At 42.3% G+C, this 25,439-nt stretch overlaps 1 protein-coding gene across 8 annotated transcripts in view; it reads right to left on the reverse strand.

Annotated features, from left to right (window-relative positions):
* The window catches only part of CADPS (calcium dependent secretion activator), a 468,003-nt gene that overhangs the window by 342,769 nt on the left and 99,795 nt on the right, over nucleotides 1–25,439 (reverse strand). For all 8 annotated transcript variants that reach the window (XM_054729907.1, XM_054729908.1, XM_054729904.1 and 5 more), the window contains one exon: nucleotides 5,013–5,126. In XM_054729907.1, coding sequence (XP_054585882.1) covers nucleotides 5,013–5,126 — 114 coding nt within the window. The remainder of the gene's footprint in view (nucleotides 1–5,012; nucleotides 5,127–25,439) is intronic.

The following is a 25,439-nucleotide window of genomic DNA, read 5'->3' on the forward strand; positions in this document are numbered from 1 at the left end:
TTACACTGTCTAGTTTTATAATTGGCATGCTTTACTTTCATAATTAGTTAAAACAAGTCTTTCTACATGAAAAGAAATACAAAATTTACCTTTGTTGAGGCAAGATGAATGTTAATTTCTAAAATAAAATGCACCTTTGGATCTTAAAGATATCCCTCACCAAAAATTAAGGGATCCTGGTGCAAACTTCAGATGCACATCTGGGGCCATGCCCTGTGGTGGATGGTGGGGCTCAGATTCAGAGTGGGGTGCCACCGGACGGAATGGGATAGGAGTAGATCCATACCAGTGACAGGCGCCTGTTATATTCTGTGGCCTGGCTTCCTACAGTCAGTCTGCTCCGGTTCCATTTTTTCTCATGCTTGGTTATTTCTTTTAATAGCAAAACAACAAACAGTTGTTCTTGTTGTTATTATTATTAAGGCTTAATTTAACCGCAGTCCGTTTCTGTTGCTAGCAACTGGAGAATTCTGTGATACACATTCAAAGGCAGTTTGACAAATGCTACCCAGGCCTTTGCTAGAGGAGATCAGCTAAAAACAAGATACAACAAGCGGAAGTCAGAGCAGTGGCATGGCTGACGCCTGATGTCAGCTGTGGTGCTCCAGTGCGTGTGCGTCTCCACCGATCTCCACCCTCACTTCCCACCACATCCCACGTTTCCTTCCAGGTGGGATCTGAATGAGAAGGGCTTTGTAAAACTCTTCCACCACCTCTCTTCTCTGAGGGCCCGGCCCAGCTTGTGAAGGAACCAAGGAGGTGGGAGGTGTGGGTGAGGCTGGAGCTGAGGGTTAGAAAAGACGTGGGGGCCATGGAGGAATGGGTGGCTCTCTGGTGCCTTAGGGCTGTGGCTGTGGGAACAGGCTGGGGCTGCTGGGCAGATCTCAGAGTGCCCAGCCCTCAAAGCCCTAATGGAAGAGATTAAGGATTAACCTGCTGTCCTGTGTGATCGGCTTTGACAGTCAGGGCCACCAGGAAAGGATAAAGCAAGCCGACATGCTCTGGAGCGCCTCAGAGAACCTGGCCTCCCTCTCTCCTGGCCCCGCTCACGCCCAGGCCTCACCAGCTTGCCGGTTAGTGCTGGCCAGCCGGGGCCACGCTGGGCTGATGGGCACAGGTGGGAACTGTCTTTACTCCTCTAGTGTGTGACAAGCCATTATCCTTTAGTACCACAAGGCCAACACCTGACACTGACTTCTACTTTGCCTAGTGCAATAATCTCAGAACAGATTTTTTCTTAATGACATTACCTTGGTAAACTGGAGGTGCGACATGGTGGGTGGGGTGTGTGTGAGAGAGAGAGTATGTGTGTGTGTGAGTGAAAGTGTGTGTGAGTGTGTGTATGTGAGAATGTGTGTGAGAGTGTATATTTGTGTACGTGAGTGTGTGAGTGAGAGTGTGTGTGATTGAGTGTGTGAGTGTGCATGTGAGTATATGTGCATGTATGTGTGTGAGTGAGAGTGTATTTGTGTGAGAGAGTGTGCATGTGGGTGAGTGTGTGTGAGTGTATGTGTGTGAGTGTATGTGTGACAGAGAGTGTATATGTGATAAAGTGGGTGTGTGTGAGTGAGAGTGTGTGTGTGAGAGTGTGAGTGCATGAGTGAGAGTTATGTAAGTGAGAATGTGCGTGTGAGTATGTGTGAGTATATGTGTGTGAGAGTGTATTTGTGTGAGAGAGTGTGCATGTGGGTGAGTGTGAGTGTATGCATGTGAGTGAGTGTATGTGTGTGAGTGTATGTGTGACAGAGTGTGTGTGTGAGAGTGTGAGTGCATGAGTGAGAGTTATGTAAGTGAGAGTGTGCGTGTGAGTATGTGTGAGTATATGTGTGTGAGTGTGTGTGAGAGTGTGTAAGTAAGAGTGTGTGTATATGTGTGAGTATATGTGTGTGAGTGAGTGAGAGTGTGTGTGTGAGTGAAAGTGTGTGAGTGAGTGTGTGTGTGTATGTGTGTGAGTGTGTGTGTGTGTGTGTGTGTGTATGTGAGTGAGAGTATATGTGTATGTGAGAAAGTGTGTGTGTGTGTTTGAGAGAGTTTAGAAAGAGAATACATGTGAAGTTTTTCTGATTAGCATACATTCCCCCTTCTCCTGGTAAAAGTCACCCTAATTTCACACTGGGAAACCGTTGCATTTTCAATACAGATGGCTCTGCTGGGACTGAGCCTGCACTCGGGCTCAGAGGTGCTGTGTGTCCTAGGCCTGAGTCCCGGTCTGTTCCACCCACTTCTACTGTGATTGGCTTCAGAAAAGACGCCTGACCCATGTCGCTCCATCCGAGTCACCTGGCCTTCTGCTGGGACTCTCAGTGAAGAGGTTCTCTGTGCTCCTGGGGCTGCAGGGGACCAACCTGCCTAAGCAGGAAGCCGAGGACGAGAGCAAAGCCGAGTGTGTGGAGGATGATGCTCGTCCTGCTGCACCTTTGCGTCTCAGGATGGAGCCACAGCTAAGCCAGGCCTCCCTGGGCTTTCAAAGGCTTGAGCAGATAAATCTCATTTTGAAGCCAGTTTGAAGGAGGTGTCTGTCATCTGTAATCCAAAGACTCGTGACCAAGACAGACACTGACAGAAAAGTAATTGCATTTCAGATTCGGGGAGAGGAAGAGACATTAGCTTCTCCATCACCGAGAGCAAAGGGAAAGGGGCGAGAGAAGGGGAACAGACCTGGGCTCTGCCAGGCAGTGCTCCCCGGACCCCTGGCCGGGGGTCTGTGCTGCAGAGGATCCCAGGAAACGTGGCCCTAAGGCTTTCGAGCTTTACTGACGACTGTGGCTAACAATTCACACCCCACCTTATTTCCTGTTACCCAAATCTCAACATTAAACATTCAGTAATTTCTCAAAGCCTGGATTCTCATCAGACTAAAAAAAAAAAGTGATTTCCAACAAACTGACCAGGACAGAAGAAAATATAGGGTCACTGTAGATATAATGGTAATTGACAGAGACGCGTTAGCATGCTGATGACTTCTAATTTTCAAATTTAATTAATGGATAGAAATGGCACTTTCTTTTAATTTATGTCATTAGTCAAATGAGCTTTTTAATTAAGATGAGCATTCTCGAAATTTATAAACTGGTGAATGACTTTAAACATGAACTATCGATAAGGTTTCATCTGGTCAGAACTGGCTTTCAGAACTTGAAGAAAGGGTGGGGGGACAGGGATTCATTTCATTTCCTGGCCGTTTCTAGACAGAAATTTTGTAAACTGTATTCAAGTTATTCACTGCCATACCCTCATTGTGATTCCAAATCTCATTTCCACTTTCCATTAAATGCAACCGAAACATTACATCACACTAGGTAAAGCAGTAAGTTTGGCCCTTATTGTCAATAATTGATACTGCTTATAAAATATAAAGGAAAAGCTTAAATTTGATAAGTATGAAAATGAACCCAACTTCTAAAATAGATTTGCATAGAAATTTCACTGAGGAAATGGCATGTAAAATGAGTCTGTGGCCGGACTCGGCAAATATCACAAAGACAGAGGCTGTTTACTATGAAAAAGTAATTGGCAAACTAATCAATAACATTTCCCAGGGTCTAACTGTGGTCTTGCTCCACTCCCCGTGAAAGGAGGAGTCACCTGCTCCAGCAGGAGTGGAAGGAGGAGCACCGATGTTTCTGATCTGAAATAATTTGCTCCCTAATCATTTTAAAAAGAAAGTAATCCATGGTGAAAAGTTCAGTTTGTTGGATTTCCTTACACCTATTTTAGAGTTTCTTGTTATGACTTTTAAGTTTTTCCATGCTCAGGGGATAATTTCTAATGCTTTTAATCTAGTCTTGACAATGGGTAAGACTTTTGAGGCACAGGATTCCAAACACAGAGAATATTTGGATCATATGAAAATAGATTCATATAAAGTAAAATGTCTTTCAATGACCAAATAATCATTTTTGAAAATGTGTATGTCAGTTAAACATTGCCAATAGGAAGGCATGGCATGTCCACTTGCCATTAATGATGTACCAATGATAGCCAATACGCACATTATGTAAGAATAATTGCTAAATTGAAAGTAAAATTGTATATATTTAATTTGTACCCATGGTTTTTTAGGTGTACAATGTGATTATTTTATGTACATATATAGTGAAATGATTACCATGATCAAGCTAATTAACATACCTACCCATCACCTCAGTTAACATTTTCTTTTTATTTAAGATCTACTCTCTCAGCAAATGTCAAGTGTACAATAGTGTCATTAACTCAGTCATCATGCTGTACACTAGATACTCAGAACTTACTCATCTTAAAACAGAAAGTCTGTACCCTTGACCAACATCTTCCATTTGTCCCCCTGTAACCACTGGCAACTGCCATTCTTAGATTTACAAGTAAATAAATATTTAATGCTAAAAAAAAGTACTAGTAGAATTCTAAGTTCTCTTCACTAATAAATAAGTCACTGAGGTTTAAAGGTGAAAAATTACTTGTAATATATACTCAAGATATATTCTCTCGCTTCTAGATTTTCTCCTGAGAATAGTGGTGCATTTTGGACGGTGTTCTAACTTACAAAAAGAACAGCACCATTTTAATATCGAGGAGAGTAAGACAGTGAATGCACTGTCCTTAGGAGATGATAAAACCTTCAGAAAGGTTGTAAGTGGAGGGAAAAGGCTCCTGATTCGCTTCAAGTTATAGCTGTGGCATTTAAAGAGTGTGACCTTGAGTAATTGACATAGCCTCTCTGAACCTCAGTCTCTTCATCAGTAAAATGGAAATAATATCAGGACCTAACTCTGAAGACTGTTATAAGGATTAAGCAAGAAATTGCATGTAAAGCACTCAGCACAGGGCCTGGTATAAAAATCAGTTGGTAAACAGTTGCTTCTTTTACAGTTTTCCCCCAAATAAAATACAATTATTCCTTAAAATTGTAACCAGTCACCCACCGCTTTGCCTCAGGAGGAGTGGTTCTATGGAAGGCCAAGGCTGCTGTGCCCACTGAGCCTGGGCTGCAGGCCTGAGCAGTCCCGCCATCCTTCCTTATGGTGTCTTACCTCATAGTAACTCTGGACAGCATTCATGAAGGCCTCGTCAGCCACAATCTGGGTTTCCCCGTTGAGGAAAGCCTGAAAGCGGTCCTTGACGGTCTGCAGCTGCTGTTTGCTGATCTGGAAGAAACAGAGGGAGAGGAAGAGTGAGCACTGGTTCCACCCAAGGATCATGGGACTTTACACTCAGGCCCGTTGGTGGGCCGGAGCCGGCCTGCACAGGCAGGTGAGAGCTGAATGCTAAGTTTGCAGGAATTTTGTGAGGCAGTTGTTAAACACAGCCATTTCTAAAAATTAATACAAATTACAGTTAAATATATTAAAACAAAAGTTAATACATATTCAACATTCATTGCTTTTTTATTATTTTATCACACGTTATTATGATCTGTACTTTTGGGGTTATTTACATATATTGTTTGTATTATAGAGACGATATATATGGGCTACTATCCCACGTCTCTCCCCAACTCCACATTCAGTGACATGTTATTGGAAGCCAGATATCAGCCAAGGTGGGAGTAATTACAGCATGGAAACTGGCAACTGCTGCAAGTCGGGCTGTTTGTTTGTTTTAGAGATGGTTGTTCCACAAACCACTGCACAGGCGCCTCGGGTGGTCTGAACTGCCCTGCTTTACAAAGCTATAGTGGCCAAAAAGTCTAGTGCTGGCATTAAAACAGACACGTAACCCAACGGAACCGCACTGAGAGCCCAGAGGTAAACCCGCGCATGTATGGTCAACTACTATTTGAAAAGGGAGCCAGGATACTCACTGGGTGAAAGATGGTCTCTTCAATAAGTGATTTTGTAAAAACTGAATATTCACATGCAGAAGAATAAAATTGGGTCCCTATCTTAACCACTCACAAAAAATAACGCAAAATAGATTAAAGACATAATTAATTAATCCTCCCAAACCTATAAAACTACTAGAAGAAAACAGGAAAAAGGCTCCTTAACATTGTCTTGTTAGTGGTTTTCTGACCAGAAAAACACAAGGAAAAAAAGGGAAAAATAAACAAGTGGAACTACATAAAACAAACAAGTGGAACTACAAAAACAAACAAGTGGAACTACAAAAACAAACAAGTGGAACTACATTCCACTAAACAAGTGGAACTACATGGGAGGTGGGTCCAAGATGGTGGTTTAGGTGGGTGCTGAGCTCACCCCCTCCCAAGACCATATTAAACTTATGCCTATATTTTGAGCAATTCTTCCTGAGAGACAACTATGAGCCAATCAAACAGCTTTTGCACAACAAGCAAGAGAGAGGGACTGCATAGAGAAGGCCAGGAAACCATGAGAGCTCTCCGGGAGCTGAGGGAACAACCCGGAACAAGAGGAACTGGTGAGCGCCATTATTTACATTTTTTCTGAATATGGATAGTGGGTGGGAGTCCATCCAGCTTCTCTGGCTGATGTGCTGAGCGCTGTGGCATGTCCCCAGGCACCCCTCTTGGAACCAGAACAAGCAGAAATAGGAGGGCACCATAGCACACACTGGGATGCACACACAGGGGCTCCGCTGCCTGAAAACAGTGAGGTGCTGACACAATGCTGTGGTGCACACCTGCAGGGCTTCCTCCTCCAGAGAAAGTGCTGAGGCAGTGGGCACTGCTGCATGCCCATGTGGAGCTTTCCTGCCCAAAGGAAGTGTGGAGCTAGCAAAACTTTGTGGCAGCCACACTCAGGGGTGCCCTCTGTGGAATAAGTGGGATGTTGCTGTGCACACACAAGGCTTCCCTTGGGGAGAATGGGCAGAGCTAGTAGGGCACTGAGAAGCAGGCATGCAGTAGTGCACCCAGTCCCTGCTCTGACTGCGGACAATTAAAGCAACAGGGCACACAGGCAGGGATGACCCATGTGGAATGAGGGGCATGACTGAGTATGTGAGGAGCTGTACTCCCTAGAGAGGGAACAGAACTAGTGAAGTGCAGCCATGCACACAGAACAGACATGTCCCACCCAGAGAGGGCAAAGTTGGTGGAACATTGAGCTAAAAAGTAGCCCTGCCCAGACCCTGCCCTGATCACAGACAGTTAAAGCAACAGGGCATGCTAAGAGCACACCGAGCAGCCCCCTCTACATCAGGCAGCCCCACCCAGATTAGAAAGGCAAGGAAGCAAAACACTCCAGGTTGCCCCACCTGGAGCCCACTCCTTCAGACTAGAGGTCATATCAGGCACCTCAAGCACCCATTCCAACTAGCCAGCTTGCCCAAACTGTCCAAATCAGAGCCTACACTGAGACCACTTTTTCAGGACTGGGAGGGACAGTTATTCTAGCCACATCATAGAAACTCAAACAATGGGGAGACAGAAGAATATGCCACAAATGAAGAAACAAGAAAGAAGTTGAGAGAAAAACCCAATGTAAAGGAGATAAGTAATAAAGAATTCAAAGAAATGGTCATAAGTATGTTCAAAAAACTTGAGAGTACATAGAAGAATACAAGAGATAAAAAAATGTAATAAAGAAACAATCAAAAGAAAACAATATCTAAAATGAAGAATATATTAAAAGGAATCAATAGCAGATCAGGAAATATGGAAGAATGGATTAGTGACCTTGAAGACAGAATAGTGGGGATCACCCAATCAGACAGGAAAATAAAAAGAGAATTTTAAAAAATGAGGATAGTGTAAGAGATCTCTGGGATAACGTCATGTGCCCTAACACTTCACATTATAGGGATTCCAGGAAGAGAAGAGAGAGAAAAAGGGGCAGAAAGAATAGTTGAACAAATGTTTGAAAACTTTCCTAATCTGGGAAAGGGAACAAATATCCTGGTCCAGGAAGCACAGAAAGTTCCAAAGAAGATGAACCCAAAGAGACCCACACGAAGGCATATTGTTATTAAAATGGCAAATGTTAAGGATAAAGAGACCATCTTAAAGGCAGCAAGAATGAAACATCAAGTCACATACAAGGGAAACCCCTTAAGGCTATCAGCTGATTTATCAGAAGTGACTTTACAGGCCAAAAGGGAGTGGTGGTTGATAGTGCTGAAAGAAAGGAATCTATAACCTAGAACATTTTATCCAGCAAGGTTACCATTCAGAATTGAAGGAGAGAGTGTCCCAGATAAGTAAAAACTAAAGGAGTTCCCAATCACTAAGCTGGCTTTACAAGAAATGTTAAATGATCTTCTTTATCCAGAAAAAAAGGGTCATAACCAGACATAAAAAAAAAAAAATACAAAAAAGGGGGAAAAATATCACTGATAAAGGCAAATCTATAATGATAAAAGCATAATATGCTAATTAGACCAGATAGCTGAATGACCATCCGGATGTAAATTCTGGATGTCCTTCCAGACAAAGCCGTGGTGGTGAGGGCTGAGGCAGAGGCGGTTAGGGGTGATCAGGCAGGCAGGTGAGTGGTTAGGGGAGATCAGGAAGGCAGGCAGAGTGGTTAGGAGTGATCAGGCAGGCAGGTGAGTAGTTAGGGGCAATCAGGCAGGCAGGCAGAGTGGTTAGGGGTGATCAGGCAGGCAGGCAAGTGGTTAGGGATGATCAGGCAGGTAGGCAGACAGGCAGGCGAGTGGTTAGGAGCCAGCAGTCCCAGATTGTGAGGGGGATGTCCAACTGCCAGTTTAGGCCTCATCCCACAGGGATGATCGGGCATAAACCAGCAGTCAGACATCCCCCGAGGGGTCCCAGATTGTGAGAGGGTGCAGGCCAGGCTGAGGGATACCCCCTCCCACGTGCACGATTTTGTGCACTGGGCCTCTAGTATATAATAAGCACAGTGAATTAACCACTTAAGAAACTAATATGAAGGTTAAAAGACAATAGTAGCAAAATTAGCTATAACTACAATAAATAATCATGGGATACACAAAACAAAACAATATAAAACATGACATCAAAAACATAAAGAGTGGAGGAGGAGAAAAAATGTAGTGCTTTTCGAATGCAATTGAACTTACATGCCTATCAGCTTTAAGTAGACTGCTATAGATATAGATGGGTGTATATGAACCTTATGGTAACCATAAAGCAAAACTAAATAAAAATACACAAAAACTGAAGAAAAAGGAATCCAATTAAAAGGCAACATCATTGATGGACCTAGAAGGTATTGTGCTAAGTGAAATAAGTCAGACCGAGAAAGACAGACACTATATAATTTCACTTATAGATGGAATATAAAAAACAAAACGAACAAACGAAACAAAACTCACAGATACAGAGAACAAACTAATGTTTGTCAGAGGGAAGGGGATTAGAGGGATAGCTGGAAAAAGGGAAGGGGATTAAGAAGTATAAAACTCCAGTTACAAAATAAGTCACAGGAATGTAATGCACAGTATAGGAAACAGAGTCAATAATATCATAATAACTATATATGATGACAGATGGTTACTAAACTTATTGTAGTGATCATTTTGTAAGGTATATAAATGTTGAATCACTATGTTGTACATGTGAAACTAATATAATATTACTTATCATATTATATGTCAACTACAATTAAAAACAAATTTTAAATAAATGCAAAAACTTTACTTGTTCAACTTTTTAAAAAGCTCCTGCACAGCAAAAGAAACCACACTACCAGCCACATGAAAAGGCAACTTATGGAATGAGAGAAAATATTTGCAAACTATCCGATAAGGAGTTAATATCTAAAATATGTAAGGAACTCATACACTATATAATAAAAACAATCTGATTTAAAAATGAGGAGGAATCTAAATAAACATTTTTCTAAAGAAGACATACAAATGGCTAACAGGTACTTGACAAGGTATTCAACACTGTCTGGGAAATGTAAATCGAGACCACAGGAGGATATCACCTCACACCTGCTAGAATGGCTATTATCAAAAAGGCAAGAAATAACAAGTGTTGTCCTCCATGTGGAGAAAAGGGAACTCCTGTGCACTGCTGATGGGAATGTAAATTGCTGCAGCCACTATGGAAAACAGCATGGTGGTTCCTCAAAAATTAAAAATAGAACTACCACATGATCCAGCAATCCCACATCTGGGTCTATATCAAAAGTAAATGAAAATGGATCTCCTTTCTAAAAAGAGATTCTGGCAGCCCTATGTGCAGTGCAGCATTATTCACAATAGTCAAGATATGGAAACAACCTAAGTGTCAATAGATGGATACATAAAGAAGACGTGATTATATATAAAGTCAATGTTATTCAGCCATGAGAAGGAAGGATATCCTGCTGTTTCCACAACTTGGATGAAACTTGAGGGCATTATGTTAAGTTAAAAAAGTCATAGAAAAGGAAATACATGATGATATCATTTACATGTAGAATCTAGAAAAAGCTGGACTCAGCCCTAGCCTGTTTGGCTCAGTGGATAGAGTGTCATCGGCCTGCGGACCAAAGGGTCCCTGGTTCCATTCAGGTCCAGGGCATGTACCTTGGTTGTAGGTTCCTCCCCAGCCCAGGCCCTGGTCAGGGCTCATGCAGGAGGCAACCAATTGATGTGTTTCTCTCACATCCATGTTTCTGTCTTTTATTCTTTCTTCCACTCTTCCTAAAAATCAATAGAAAAATATCCTTGGGTGAGGATTAACAAAACACACACACACACACACACACACACAGCTGGACTCAGAGAAGCAGAGGGGGTGGTATTTGCCAGGAGCTGGGGTCGGGGTGGGGGAAGTGGGGAGATATTGTCAAAGGGTATAAACACCCAGTAAAAGATTAACAAGCTCTAGGGATCTAATATACAGCATGGTGATTATAGCTAATAATACTAAATCGTAATTATGTCAGGGGATGGAGATGTTAATTAACCTTAATGTGATAATCATTTTACAAAATACACATGTATCAAATCATTACATTGTACACCTTTCACTTAAATATATGTCAATAATACTTGTCAGTTATGGCTGAATTTGTTAGATGATCTGTCTTGTCTTGCTGTTTTGTTCAGCAATGTTTCCCCAGGGCCAACTTATGCTTTACACACGACAGGCACTAAATGAAGTGCTTGTTAAATAAATAAGTGAATGAAGTGCACAAAAGATAAATTATTTTCAATATCCTTTCATCAGCTCTAATTTACCTAAAAAAGTCAGCTAAAAACTTTGCTCATTCCACCATTATTTATAAAGTTGCTCTTCATAACAAGAATGGGATACTGTCTGAGAACTGCTGTTCTAGTAGGAGGAGGAGGACAATTCCAGTCCCCGTTCTACCCACCTCTGTGTCATCTTGGAAAAGCCACTTCTGTTCTCTCAATTAGCCAGGGAGTTAAATGTCTTTCTGGAAGAGGCCAGGCTTAACTAAGTAAATGTCATCACCTCCTCAGTCTTCTCACTTAGAAAGCAGATAAACTTTCACTGGGAAAATGGTGATAATTCTAATAGCTATTCAATGACATAATATGAGGTCTTTTTAAAAATTATGAGTTTCTATATATATTTAAAATGCTTTCATCTTTAAAGTCATATATATATATATATATATATATATACATATATATATATATATGACTTTAAAGATGAAAGCATTTTAAATTTATATACAAACAAACACACAAACACACACACACTAGAGGCCCATTGCATGATATTCATGCAAGAATAGGCAAGAATAGGCCTTCCTTCCCTTAGCTTCAGTCCCAGCCACCTGGGAACCAGCACATCCCCACTCCAGGGCCCACCTGGGAGCTGGCAAGTCCCCGCTCCTTGGCTGCCCGGGAGCCGGCAAGTCCTCGCTTTTGTCTGGAGCACTGCTCCAGTAGCTTCCTCTGCCGCCCCCCTTCCCCTCATAGCAGGCGTCACGCCCTTCCCGGCCACTCCGCGCCTGCATATGCAAATTAACCTCCATATTTGTTGGGTTAATTTGCATACTCACTCTGATTGGCTGTGGGCATAGCGGAATGATGGTTAATTTGCATGCTTCTCTTTTATTAGGTAAGATTACAGATGTCCCCCATTTTCCCTCCCCTTTGCCCCTCCACTCAACCTCCACTGTCTGCCCCCCACCAGGCCTTCACAACATTACTGTCTACTAGAGGTCCGATGCACGAAGATTCGTGCAAGAATGGGCCTTCCTTCCCCTGGCTGCCGCTACCACCTTCGCTCTGGCCCGGAGCTGCCTTTTCGTCTTCCCACACTGCCCAGAGGCCCGGAGCGGCTGGGGTGGTGCAGAACACCTGTGTTTTTGCCATGGCGAAAACGCAAACATCCTGCCCCGCTCTGCCCCCAGCTGCTGGGCGCCTGAGTATGCAAATTAACCCATCATCTTTGTTGGGTTAATTTGCATACTCACTCCTGATTGGCTGGCTGGAGGGCATCGGAGTTACAGTCAATTTGCATCTTACTCTTTTATGTGTGTGTGTATACATATATATACATTTATATACATTTATATATATACTAGCTTTCCCGTTGCAGGAAAAATCCTGCAATAGGATTTCCTGTTGCACTCTACCCCGCCTCCGTTCCTCCCTTGTCGCCTGCCTCACCTTCTCCTCCAGCCTGCCCGCGTTTTCCTTCGCCCCCAGCCCCGCCTCGGCCCCGCCCTTGTCGCCGGCCCCGCCTTCTCCTCCAGCCCGCCTGCATTTCCCTTCGTCCCCGGCCCCGCCTCCGCCCCGCCCTTCTCCTCCCCCCGGCCCCACCTCCGCCACGCCCTTCTCCTCCCCCCCCCTCCCCCGGCTTGCTTGCTTCTTCGAAGCTTTACTCCCTTCTGCAGCTCTTGGCTTCTTTGGACGCTGTCTTGATATGCAAATTAGCCGCCATCTTTGTTGGGGCAATTTGCATACTCGTCCTGATTGGTTGGTGGGCGTGGCTTGGCTGGTGGGCGTGGCTTAGGTGTAGCGAAGGTGCGGTCAATTTGCATATTTGTCTATTATTAGATTAGATATACATTTATATACATTTATATACATATATATATATATATATATATATAAAGCCCAACCCCTTGATTTCAGAGAGGAAGGAAGAGGGAGAGATAGAAACATTGATGATGATGAGAGAGAATCATTGATCGGCTGCCTCTTGCATGACCCACACTGGGGATCAAGCCCACAACCCAAGCATGAGCTCTGACCAGGTATCGAACTGTGACTTCCTGGTTCATAGGTCAATAGTTAACCACTGAGCCAGCCAGGAGTTAGGCTTTTATCAGAGTCATATTTGTTAACCACATGTATAAATTTACATTTTCTTATAGTCACATTTTAAAAAGTAAAAAGAAACAGGTGAAATGAATTTTAATATACTTTATTGAACCTGGTATATCCAAAATTATTAATGAGTTATCTTACATTCTGTTTCTATGTGATGTCTGAAATCTATGTATGTGTCACTGTCAGTACATCCTGGGCAGAATAACCACACTGCGAGTGGTCAATATCACATATGCTAGTGGCTAGTCAGAATGAACTCACTTCTAAGCTACTTGAGCTTTTGTGTTCTCACCAGGGATAGTGGAGCTGGACAGAAAAATCATAGTTATTTTGTATGTACTTGAAACCATTTAAACTGAAATATTGGGCAGAAGTTGATTTGCTCATAAAAGTGACACCCTACCATGAATTTCTTTTAAGCAGGCCAGCTTTAACTGGCTTAGATCATAAATCTTTACTGTGTAGTACCAACTAAGGAGCCTCACAGAATTTCTTGCTCAGAATTCCTTCCAAGACTGGGTCAATATAAATTTTGTGTGATTTGGGGGGTAAGATGGAATGGAGTGATGGGGCAGGAGAGGGAAGGGAGACCAATAAACCTCGCTTTCCTAAATACTTAAGCAATGGAAATAAAATTAGGTGCACACCCTCTGAATGATGATGATTGATTGTTCACTCAGACCAAATCCATTCTCACTCTAACCTTTTGTTCGATAAGCATAGTGTCATTTTTCAAGAGATATTTACAGAGCACCTACCACCTGCCTGAGCCCTGGGGGTTTAATGATTATTAAAACACACTCAATCTCTGATCTTACTGGCCAGGCCAGGGCCCAGCGGAATCAAAGCCATAAGGGATTGTCCTCAGAGAACTTGTTGTCTAGAGGAGAGGAAAAAGCAGGTAAAAACTGCACAAAGGTATGTTTTAAAAAGTCAGAAGGGAGAAATTGCAGAATATAAAACTCTCAAAAAGAGGGGACCTTCAGCAATATCATTTAAGTCAGGTTCAAGAATGCCTATCATGAACCCCCAAAAAATATCCCCCACTTCCCTGGACACCTCAAGCTCTCAGAGGGAGAGGTGGGGCCATGGACGCTAGAGGCAGATCTCTGTCCATGTCTAGGTTGGATACCTGCCCGTCCACGTTCACTACTTTTCTCACCACTGATTAAACAATATTTAGCCACCTCACTAGCCGTGGTTCACTGGGCAAACGACTAACCTCTCCACACCTCAGTTTTTCCATCTGTAAAATGGGGCCAGTACTGACGTCACAGGATTGTTGTGAGGATTAACCCAGATAAGTAAAACATTCATTGCAGAACCTAGAACAACATGAAATCTCAATAAACACTAGTTGTTGTAATGATTAATTCTCATCTTTGAGTCTTTGCACATACTGTTCCCTCAAGAAAGCATGCCTGTGTTAAATTCTATTTGTAGTTTCAAAATCCAGCCCATGTGCTCCTTCCCAGACCTTCCCAGGTGGAGTTTGCTACTTTAATCAATGCTTTTTTTCACAACCTGAAAGGTACATGGATCATGCAGGAAGTAGCTATCTACACACCAGAGGCAGGGTCAGGAGAACACAGGCTTGTGTTCAAAGGATATGGGTTCAAGTTCTGGGGATACCACACACTTCCAAGCTGGATGGCCTTGACAAGCTGCTTTCCCTAAGCCTTGCTTCTTCGTGTATAAAATGGGAGTTGTTAGACCAGGGCTGCTGTAAAGATGAAAAGGAAATGAGGTGATGTACTTAAGGATCATAGTACACTGCCTGGCACCAAAAAGAGTCAAGTGATAAGGGCCCAGTGGCTCTGCAAGGTGGAGCCTCTGCTGGCTCCTGCTTTGTCTCGTCCCACTCTGCTCTCCACTTACTCTGCTTCAGCCAAACTGGCTTTTTTCTATTTTCAAATGTGCCCCAACCTTGCTTGCCTGAGCACCCTTGCACTTGCCATTCCCCTGCCTGGGATGCTCTTCGCCTGCCTTTCCCCAGGGCTGCTACCCTCTCATTCTTGGGGCTCAGCTTACCCAGCATCACCCAGGAAAATCTTCCCTGACCACCCCGTCTACAATAGTGTCCCCCAAGCTAATCCCTAGAACGGTGCCCTGGACCCTAGGCATTGCCTTCATAGCCATCATCATAGTCAGCACTTTTCTCTAAGATCAATTTAGTTAACTGAATTATAACATGATTTAGAAAAACATATGCCATAAGCACAGAGTTTGAGGAATTTTCACAAAGTGAATTTTCCCATGGAACCAACTCTTCTTCAAGATAAAGAACATAACCCGGATCCCTGAATCTCCTGCATGTCTCCAAGGTCATTGCCCCTCTCCAAAGGTGCCCAGTAGCCTGACTTCTAGCATCATAAGTTGGTCTTGCCTATTTTTGAACTTGATCTTTATGCAGTCATGCATTACGAGATTCTGCCATGTAGTTGGGGGTAGCAACAGTTGTTCATCCTCATACTGAGCAGTATTCCATTGTATGACTATACCAAACTGTATCTGTCCTCCAATTGATGGACATTTGGGCCTTTGTTCTTTATTTTAAAATTGTGCTTACTTTTCATTAATTATCTCCCTGTAAGAGCATATATTTCACATGTTCAAGAACTATGTCTTTCTAGGTTACTGCTAGGCTTCTAGTGTCTAGCACATAATGGCCTATAAACGATTATTTGTTGAATGAATACATAAATTTATTGTGTTTAATATACACCAGGCACAGTGTTAGGTTATGGAGATATAAAATCACCAAGGCACAATCTTAAGTCTTCAGTTTTCTTACAGTATTGTCAGAGATCACATGCTCTCTTTGATTTCTTACCATACTTCTGCTGACTGTATGAGTGAATGGAAATCTCTCCTAGGAGCTCCCATAAATAATCAGTCTAAGAACCAAACTATGGGATAGAATTTATCTCCAGGTTAAAGTTAACTGACCTAGACAAGCTTGAACCCTGAAGGTGACCTTACATGAACACTCAGAGATAATTAGCCCAGAGTAGCTGACAGCACAACTCTAAGAAGACAACCAGGCTTCTATGAACTGTTTACAAACAGAACTTCCTGAAATAGAAGTCCATTTACAAGCATTCAATATGTATAAAAACCACGGAGCCTTGGATCAGAATTCAGAGTTGAACTAATGAGTTCCAGGAGCAGAAAACCTGAACTAATGATAGGTAACCATTGCAGAAGGAAGTGCTGCAGCAGCGTTTGCTAGATCTACTCAGGCGTTCTTGGTTCAACCCACCCATTAAGCAAGGCCCGGAAAGTCTCACTTGAATTTCAGGCAGTTTGCCATTAAGTACAGCATCTGGAGCAGCTTGAAATGGGACCAACCCATAGTGAAGGCAACTGCACATTTGCTGTGCTGGCCCCAGGAGAGGCGATGGGGAAGCAGAGCCATCTCAGGCCAAAGTGTGTCTTTAATACAAGTCCTTGGGCAAGTAGTTAACTCTGGTTTCCTTCTCAGTACTTAGGAGATACTCTTATCTACCTTGCAGGATGTCCATGAGGACTAGAAGAGATGATTTATGTAAGGTACATAGCACAGTCTATGGAACAGAATTAGGACTCAACTAATAAAAACAAGATTTTTTTTATGACTTAATTTTTCCTTTTCACTTTCATTAATATTTTATCTTCTTTCAATGCTCCTTTTACTCATTTATTTAGTCTTTTACAGTTACTCTTATGTGGTATTTTTTACCCCCTTCTTCTTAGGCCCCCCATTTTAGAGGCTGAGAAGCCAACTTCTTTCCCATCGCCTATGCATCTATGAGTAGCCATGTGCCAGAGGCAGAAAGCTGTTGAGGGTCTTTTAGAGAAACTTTTGAAATCCTCATAAAACAAACATGTCCGGTGGTATAACCCTTTTCCTTCCTGCTGCCCCTCCTTCTGCTGAGAATACAACTACATTGTCTAGATCTCTGGTGTCCAGTGTGTGACCACAAAGGAAAGGCCAAGAGCATCATGGGGATCTTGGTCCTTATATATTTGAGGAGCTGAACACATGTCTGTAAACACCATCTCTGGCCTTCTCATTATGTGAGGAAATATGAATGACTATTTGTTCAAGTCATTTGTTTAAGTGTTTTCTCTTACTTGCAGCCAAATTCTTGCCTAATGGATACATGTGGCTTTCTCAAGACAAGAAAGAAAGCATATTCACTAAGGTTTTTATTGGTAATATGCCTCCTATCACAGCAGCAACTGTATTGTAGAAGAGGGGGAAGCGATGTTTGTCCCAAGGGAATGAATTTAAATGGTAGCCTGCTAAGCATAGGCAATCAGTAATATAAGTTGTTTTGGGGTATAAGGAGATGTTACAATTATACACATAAATAAAGTCCTTCTCTAAAGTATAAGTCAGCATTATGTATTACAACCAAATAATATGAGCTATGCCTTTTCTTTTTTTTTAAAAAAAAAATCATTACTTGGGAAAAACAGTTTTTTAAGCTCTTCTTCACTATAGAAAGCTGGCAAAAATGTGACGTCCACAAGTTTTTTAAAAGCCATAAGTTTGATAGCAATGCTTATGCAGTTTCCTTTCCTTGAAGGTTATCAAAAATTGATATTGGTCCATTAAATTTTTAATAATTAAAATCTCCTCTTCCTACAATTAGATTAAAATGTGTTCTGCCCTAAATGAGGTCGTGCTTCTGGGAAATTTAGAAATTGTATCACACTAACCAAATATTACTTAATTACATAAAATTCTTCTCACCTTCTACATTACATCCATTTACATAACCTATTCTGAGAAAGGTGTTTTAAGTGAGTTTCATTCATTTGGCTTGAGCAAATAAAAATCAATTAGAAAGACCTCTTTATGGAAAAGCATGACTGACTAATTTGGAAATGAAAGTTGAGGGGCAAAGTATTAAAGGTGGGACTGTTGATGGTCTGTGACCCTGGTCTGCTCTTTGGAACATGGTTTCCCCCAATTCAACAATTCACGTAACATCATCATGAATATGCCCTTTCCATATCCCAATGTACTACTATTTCCTTTCTATTTTGCCTTGAATACATTTCAAATAACATGATTTTTTTTTTAAAGCTGGAACTTGTTTTAAGCAATGATATCTGTGAAATCGTAGGCTTTATGTACTATCATTAAAATAGTAAGTATGGTCATCCTCACATATCTACCACATTTTAGGAAGAGCTTCTTTAGTAAAAAAAAAAATTAAAATCTGCTATAAAAGCTCTTGCTAATTGAAAAAAAAATAGGGTAACAGAAGCTTTACTTTTAGAAAATCAACTCTACATTTTTAAATCATTAGAAAATAGAAAGACCAACTAGCCATGTTATGCCTACAGACCTACTTGGGCAGGTGAGAACATACAAAGGGTTCTATGTCCTAAAGGGCAGTGAACTTGGAAACAAAATTTAAACATTGATGAAGCTGGACTTCTCTTAGTAAGCAATTATTCAGTACAAGAGAAAAAAATGAGTTGGGCTAATGGTTTGACTGAAGATGGGATGAGAGGAGGAAAAGATTAGGAGAAAATGCCCTACATACGGGTATACACAGCAAAGCAGATTAAGAAACAGATCAAGTGTCCAACCCTTGAATGAAGTACATATATTTCACCTAGATTCTTCTGGCAGGTGGTCAGATATAGATTTTTAGACTTGGAGGCCTCATTAAGAGTTATTTTAATTGCCTTGGATCTCAAACATTTTGGTTTCAAGTCTCTTTACACTCTTAAAATTTATTTTGTTTTGCAAGTTATGTCATGTCTATTGATATGTACTATATTGGTAGTAAAATTAGAGTTTGAAATATTTACTAATTAATTAAAATAACATTAAATTCATTACCTATTAACCTAAATAATAGACTTTTATGAAAATCACTGTATTTGCTGAAGCAAAAAATTAGTGAAATGCCTGGCATCATTGTTATAGTATTGCAAGTCTCTTTTAGAGATTAAGAGAGGAGGGCTAGGTTTGCGAATCATTTCCGCATTCAGTCTGCTGTGATGTGCTGTTTTGGTTGAAGATTGTGAAGAAAATGTGGCCCCCACAGATGGTTGTTGGAAAAGGGAGAAATTTAATGCCCTTTCAGGAACATGTGGGTAGTTTTCTTTGATACTAAATAAAAGTTCAACCAGTGGCATTTTCTTAAATGTTAGTTGCAATGTAAAACTGTAAACTTCATCAATGAACTTTTTGTCCTCTATTGCATTAAAACTTATTGCTATATCTCAGCTCTTTGAATTTTTTACCCATGCATGTTTTAAAAAAAACACATTAGTTTATTGAGTTATACAAATATTCCAAATATTGAAACATTTCATTCCACAATATGTAAACAATCATATTGCTTAATATCACCATTGGTATCACAAAAAGTCTTCAGGGCTTTATAGTTCAAATTTTATTATCAGCAAAAGAATACTATAAGTTGGTTTATCTTAAAGTAACAGGCTTCCTCCATTTATTTTCTGGAAAACATCTTCCAACTACCTAAGTTTGACTAACCTTAGTTTGTCTGTCAGTATTTCTTTCAACTAAAACTGATATTCCATTAAAAAGTTCAGTTGATGCCTGGCCAGTGTGGCTCAGTGGTTGAGCATCGACCTATGAACTAGGTCACAGTTTGATTCCCGGTCAGGGCACATGCCCAGGTTGCAGGTTTGATCCCCAGTGTGGGGCGTGTAAGAGGCAGCCAATCAATGATTCTCTCTCTCTCTCTCTCCCTTCCTCTCTAAAACCAATTAAAATATATTTTTAAAAAGACCTTTTAAGAAAAAAAGTTCAGTTGACAACTCAGTCACACAAGCTCCTGTCCAGAAGACAACCACTGCCCTTTGTTACGTACTTGATGTTTACTTAGCATTTCATTATATAAAACTAGAGCCTGGTGCATGAAATTTGTGCACGGTGTGGGGGGGTGTCCCTCAGCCCAGCCTGTACCCTCTCCAATCTGGGACCCCTCGAGGGATGTCCGACTGCCCGTTTAGGCCCGATCCACCAGGGATCGGGCCTAAACGGGCAGTCGGACATCCCTCTCACAATCCAGGACTGCTGGCTCCCAACCACTTGCTTGCCTGCCTCTCTAATTGCCCCTAACCACTTCTGCCTGCCAGCCTGATCACCCCCTAACCACTCCCCTGCCAGCCTGATCGACGCCTAACTGCTCCGCTGCTGGCCCGATTGCCCCTAACTGCCCTCCCCTGCTAGCCTGGTAACCCCCAACTGCCCTCCCCTGCAGGCCTGTTTGCCCCCAACTGCCCTCCCCCGCAGGCCTGGTCCCTTCCAACTGCCCTCCCCTGCTGGCCTGATCATCCACAACTGCCCTCCCCTGCTGGCCTGATTGCCCACAACTGCCCTCCCCTGCCAGCCTTCTTGTGGTGGCCATCTTGTGTCCACATGGGGGCAGCCATCTTTGACCACATGGGGCGGCCATCTTGTGTTGGAGTGACAGTCAATTTGCATATTACTCTTTTATTAGATAGGATACTACAATGAGTGCATGGCTGGAGGAAGGCAATGGCCAGTGCAATCTGCCAGTGCTGCCTGGCTTTGTACTGACACACAGTTTTCCTCACCATTTCCTTTGTACCATGAATGAAACTGTCAACACAGCTGGGCAAAAAGAAAATAATGTCTCAGTATTACTAGGAAAACCACTCCAAGGGTTTGTGGACCACACTTTGAGAACCATTGACCTAGTGAATCAACAAACTTGACCAGCTGTTGCTGCTGCAGAAGCTGGAGAGTGGTCCAGCGATGTTGGAGAGGCAGGGAACAGAGTGTGGTGCAGGGCCTGTGTGCCAGAGAGAGGAGTCAGGATTTAGCTCAGAGTAGGATGGGCAACCACTGAGATGTTTTAGCCAAGGGAGTGACATGATTTGAGAGCATGCAGGGTCAGGGAACAGTAATGAGCTCTCGAGTTCAGTGTAGAATCAGGAGAACATTTCATGCTAGCGGTGACATCTGAGCAGAGAAGGGTCTTGAGTGGTGTTGAGAATCTCAGTTGGCAGAGACAGTAATAGCTGGGAGACAGGAGGAGGGCAGGTGGTGGGTGAAGGGACGAGAAAGGCATTCCAGGGTGGGGGCACAAAGTGAACGGAGAAAGAAGAGAACATGTGGGGCCTATTTGGGGACACAGTAAGAATTTCTTTTGTCAATGTATAATTTAGACCCTATAGACTTCAAAAAAAAAAAAAAAAAGGTGGGGATTAAAGGCAGCTCTCAGTAGGGACATTATAAATGGAAACAGCTGATTTTCCCAATTGGCTGAGCCCAGATGAAAAAGACCAGCTCAGCAACGTGTGAAATTACTAACACCATCCTGAGTCTTATGAGTTTTCATTGTGAATTATCATTGGCAATCGTTTTCAGAGGGAAAACCTAAACATCTGAATGCAGTCTACATACAGGTTATAGAAGACCCTTTAGGGTGGGGAATCTTTTTTCTGCCAAGAGCCATTTGAATATTTATAACATCATTTGCGGGCCATACAAAATTATCAACTTAAAAATTAGCCTGCTAGCCCTGGCAGTTTGCTCAGTGGTTAGAGTGTTGGCCTGCAGACCAGAGGGTCAGGAAACTAATTGATGCATGTCTCTCCCACATCGATGTTTCTCTCTCTCTCTTTCTCTCTCTCTCTCCCCTTTCCTCCCACTCTCTCTAAAAATCAATGGGAAAAAATATATCCTCGGTGAGGATTAACAACAACCACCAAAAAATTAGCCTGCTATATTTGGTCAAACACTTAATTAACTTACCCATAATGCCTTGGTAGGGCCAGACCAAATGATTTCTTGGGCCAGCATTCCCCACCCCCACTTTAATGTATCACCTCTCAAACTGTGACATGGAATTACTGAAACTGATTTAGGTAAGAACCTGTCCTGTCCGTCATGAACAGTGAGAGAGGATAGAATTGATCAGCGGTCACTCTTCAGGCTACTGGGGAATTGTGAGGGATGTGGAGGCCTTACCCTGCTCCAACGATCTCGATTCATGATCCAGAAGGGCAGAGAAGAAATGGGTCAAAGTGCTCTGAAACTGGGAAACACTAGAACGACAGTGCAAACCCTAATGCAAATGATGAACTTCAGTTAATAAGAATGTACCAATATTGGATCCCTATTTATAACAAACTAGAAGCCCAGTGCACGAAATTCATGCACAGGTAGGGTCCCTAGTGGCTGCCGTCTGCTGGCCAGGGCCTCCCTTCCCCAGGACCTTCCTTCATTCCATGCCGCCCCCTGGTGGTCAGCGCACGTTATAGTGAGCGGTCGAGCTCCCAGTAGGTTGAACTCCTGCCAGGGGGGAATTTGCATATTAGGCTTTTATATATATAGATTTACCACATTAATGCAAGATGTTAAGAATAGGAAAAACTGTGTTGGGGGAAGGGAATACTCGGAATGTGGGAACTCTCTGTATTTTCTGCTCTAAAAAATAAAGTATATTAATTAAACACACAGAGTTTATATAAAAAGGAAGCCAAGCATAACAGCATACGTAATGCAGACTAAGCCTGGACGGCGGGGGGGAGAACAGAAATCCTTCCACTGGAGTTAGTCCTGAAAGTCAGAGGCAGGAAAGAATAAAAAGCCATCAGTGTTTCTGAGTTCCATCTCCTAACACCTCGTGGCAGTGGGAACCAGCGGGGCTGTGCAGGCGTTTCAGGGACTTTTCTGCACTCACACATGAGTTCTGGCTCATTAAAATGGTATTTATCACGGCTCAGTCCCTCCCCCAAGATGTTGTGTTCCTGATATTTTAAAGGCATCGGTGATCTAATCTTGCTCCATCTGACCAAGAAGTAGTTTTGGGAAGCAGCCTAGAGGGTGAACTTTCTTCCTGAGTGACATCATTTGTCCTAATAATGGACAAGCAATTATTTTTTTAAGTATTTTTAAATTGAATTTAGAGAGGAAGGGAGAGGGAGAGAGAGATAGAAACATCAATGATGAGAGAGAATCATTGATCAGTTGCCTCCTGCATGCCCTTTACTGAGGATCAAGCCCACAACCTGGGCATGTGCCCTGTCTGGGAATCGAACCATGACCTCCTGGTTCAAAGGTCAATGCTCAGTGACTGAGCCATGCCGACCAGGCCAAGCAGTGTTTATTTCACACACTGGTGAGCACATGGGTAGTCTGCATGGAACATTACTGAAATCTCCTTGAGGAAACTTTTTTACTCTTTGTAATATTTGTCCACAATTGGGAAACGACAGACTTTTATACTATGTCTAGAAGATTGCCCCTATGATTTGTTAACAATAATTCAAATTCCATTTTTCTACATGTGTTCACGGTTGCACTTATTCCTTATTCTTTTTTGGCTACTGATGTTATTTAAAGGCCTTTCCTTTTGTCTTCTACCTTCCCTTTCCTCACATGGCTAAATCTTACTTGCCTATCAAATGCTGTTAAAGGTCACCCCTCTGTGATGGCTTCTCCAGCCCTTGAGCTGAAAGCCCCATCTCTGAACTCCTTCATCCCGACCCCTGGCATTTATTCTAAAGTTAATGTAAGGCATGAACTCTGTCTGTCTTTCCTGCTCCACTGCTCCTAAGGAGGGGAACCTTTTTTATTTAAACCACTGAACTCCAAGTCCCAGTAGAAGCCAGGAGACTCAATAAATTTGGGGGTTCGCCATTGGTGTCAGCATTACCCATGAAGCTTGTAGAAAACATCAATGCTTGTGGCCCCACCACAGACCCACTCACTCAGCTATTGGGTGTTGAGACCTAGGCATGAACCAATTTAGTAACTTCACAAGCACTTCTGATGCACAGCCGAAGTTCAGAGCCACTGCAAGGCAAGCTTACAGACTGAACGGACTATGGTATGTTTTTGTAAGGGACTGCAGATAGTTTGCTATTCTCTTCAGCATGGTTTGATTATTCAGCAATTTCATGTGAAATAGAGACTAGGTTTGTCTAGGAAGCTCCAGAAGGTTAAACTAGGACTGGGTAGAAGGCACAGGGAAGCCGATGTAGGGGCAACATCAAGACAGACTTCCAATTATTTGGAAATTAAAACAATGAATGAGATTGCCCTTCAATGCAGAGTTTCTGTCATTGAGAGTATTTGCTACTTTCTGTCATTGCTGAACTAAGAACTGGAGTATGTGGTGGCCACAGCCCACAGAGTTTATGGCACTTTATTCTATGGAGGTATTTTCTAATCTTAGAAATGTCTGATCAGTGGAGATAAAGAGCAGTTCATTATCCCCTCTGAACATGATAAATAAACCGTTGGCTTTGAATTTCCTCCTGGGGAAGCTGCAGTGATGTTCTGATAAAGGTCTAACAACTAGATCTCATGCCTTTAAAATTTAGACTTTTAAACTGGGAGACAGTCATCCAGCTACCAACTCCGTCTCAATGCAGCAGTGCATTACCTGAGCTGCTTTACCTCCCATCGCCCATGCCAATTTTAATACTAAACTCAAGTGAAACGTCGCCTTCTCCAGGAATCTGCCTTCGAGCACCCAGAGAAGGCTCTCTACTCCTGTGGCTCCTGGGACTTGTGATTCTCAGCACCCTTGCAATCATCTGTGCACATGCACCCTCCCTACTACAATGTGCCTATAAAGGCAGGACTGAGTTTGTTCCACTCGGTTTTGTGCACTAGCACAGGGCCTGGTACAGAGAAGTTGTTTATTCAATATCTGTTGGGTAAATGGATACTGTAAGATACAACAGGACACAGTGTTTTAAAAATCCCTGGTGGGGCACGAAGATGAACCATGTGCTCTCCCTGTCTCTCACCCCGTGGAGCTGTGTGACTGGGCATTTTACTTACGTCCTCTAAGTTTGCTTGTCTAATGGAGATGCTGATATTTACATCTCAAATTCTTGGAGATTAAATTGGGTATTTATTAAGAAAAAATACCTAAAACTTGGAAATAAAGATAAAAGATGACTGTCACCTTTTTTGTTGTTGTACAGGGCATTGTCTACCATACCTATGCAGAGGTCACCTCATTCTCAGGAAAACTCTAAGTTTGTTTGACTTGTTTCTATTGACGAGGGTCCAGACTCTGTGAACCTAGAGATTAACTTGTAGAATATTGATAAGTTGCAAATGACTTCCATCTGGTAGAAAAAGATAACCCCAGAAGTTAAAGCTCGATTGGCCTGTAGGACAGTATCCAGTTCTGAATATAACTTAACAAACTTATTTTAGCATTCCTTTGCTGGCTGACTTTATAAATCCTATATCCTCTAGTGCTCTCTGAACCAGCTATTCCCTCCTGCTGGTACTTTCAATAATGAATTAAAGAAATCTTTGATAAATGCTCATTGTG

This window comes from Eptesicus fuscus, chromosome 18, assembly GCF_027574615.1.
Source record: "Eptesicus fuscus isolate TK198812 chromosome 18, DD_ASM_mEF_20220401, whole genome shotgun sequence".
Taxonomy (NCBI): domain Eukaryota; kingdom Metazoa; phylum Chordata; class Mammalia; order Chiroptera; family Vespertilionidae; genus Eptesicus; species Eptesicus fuscus.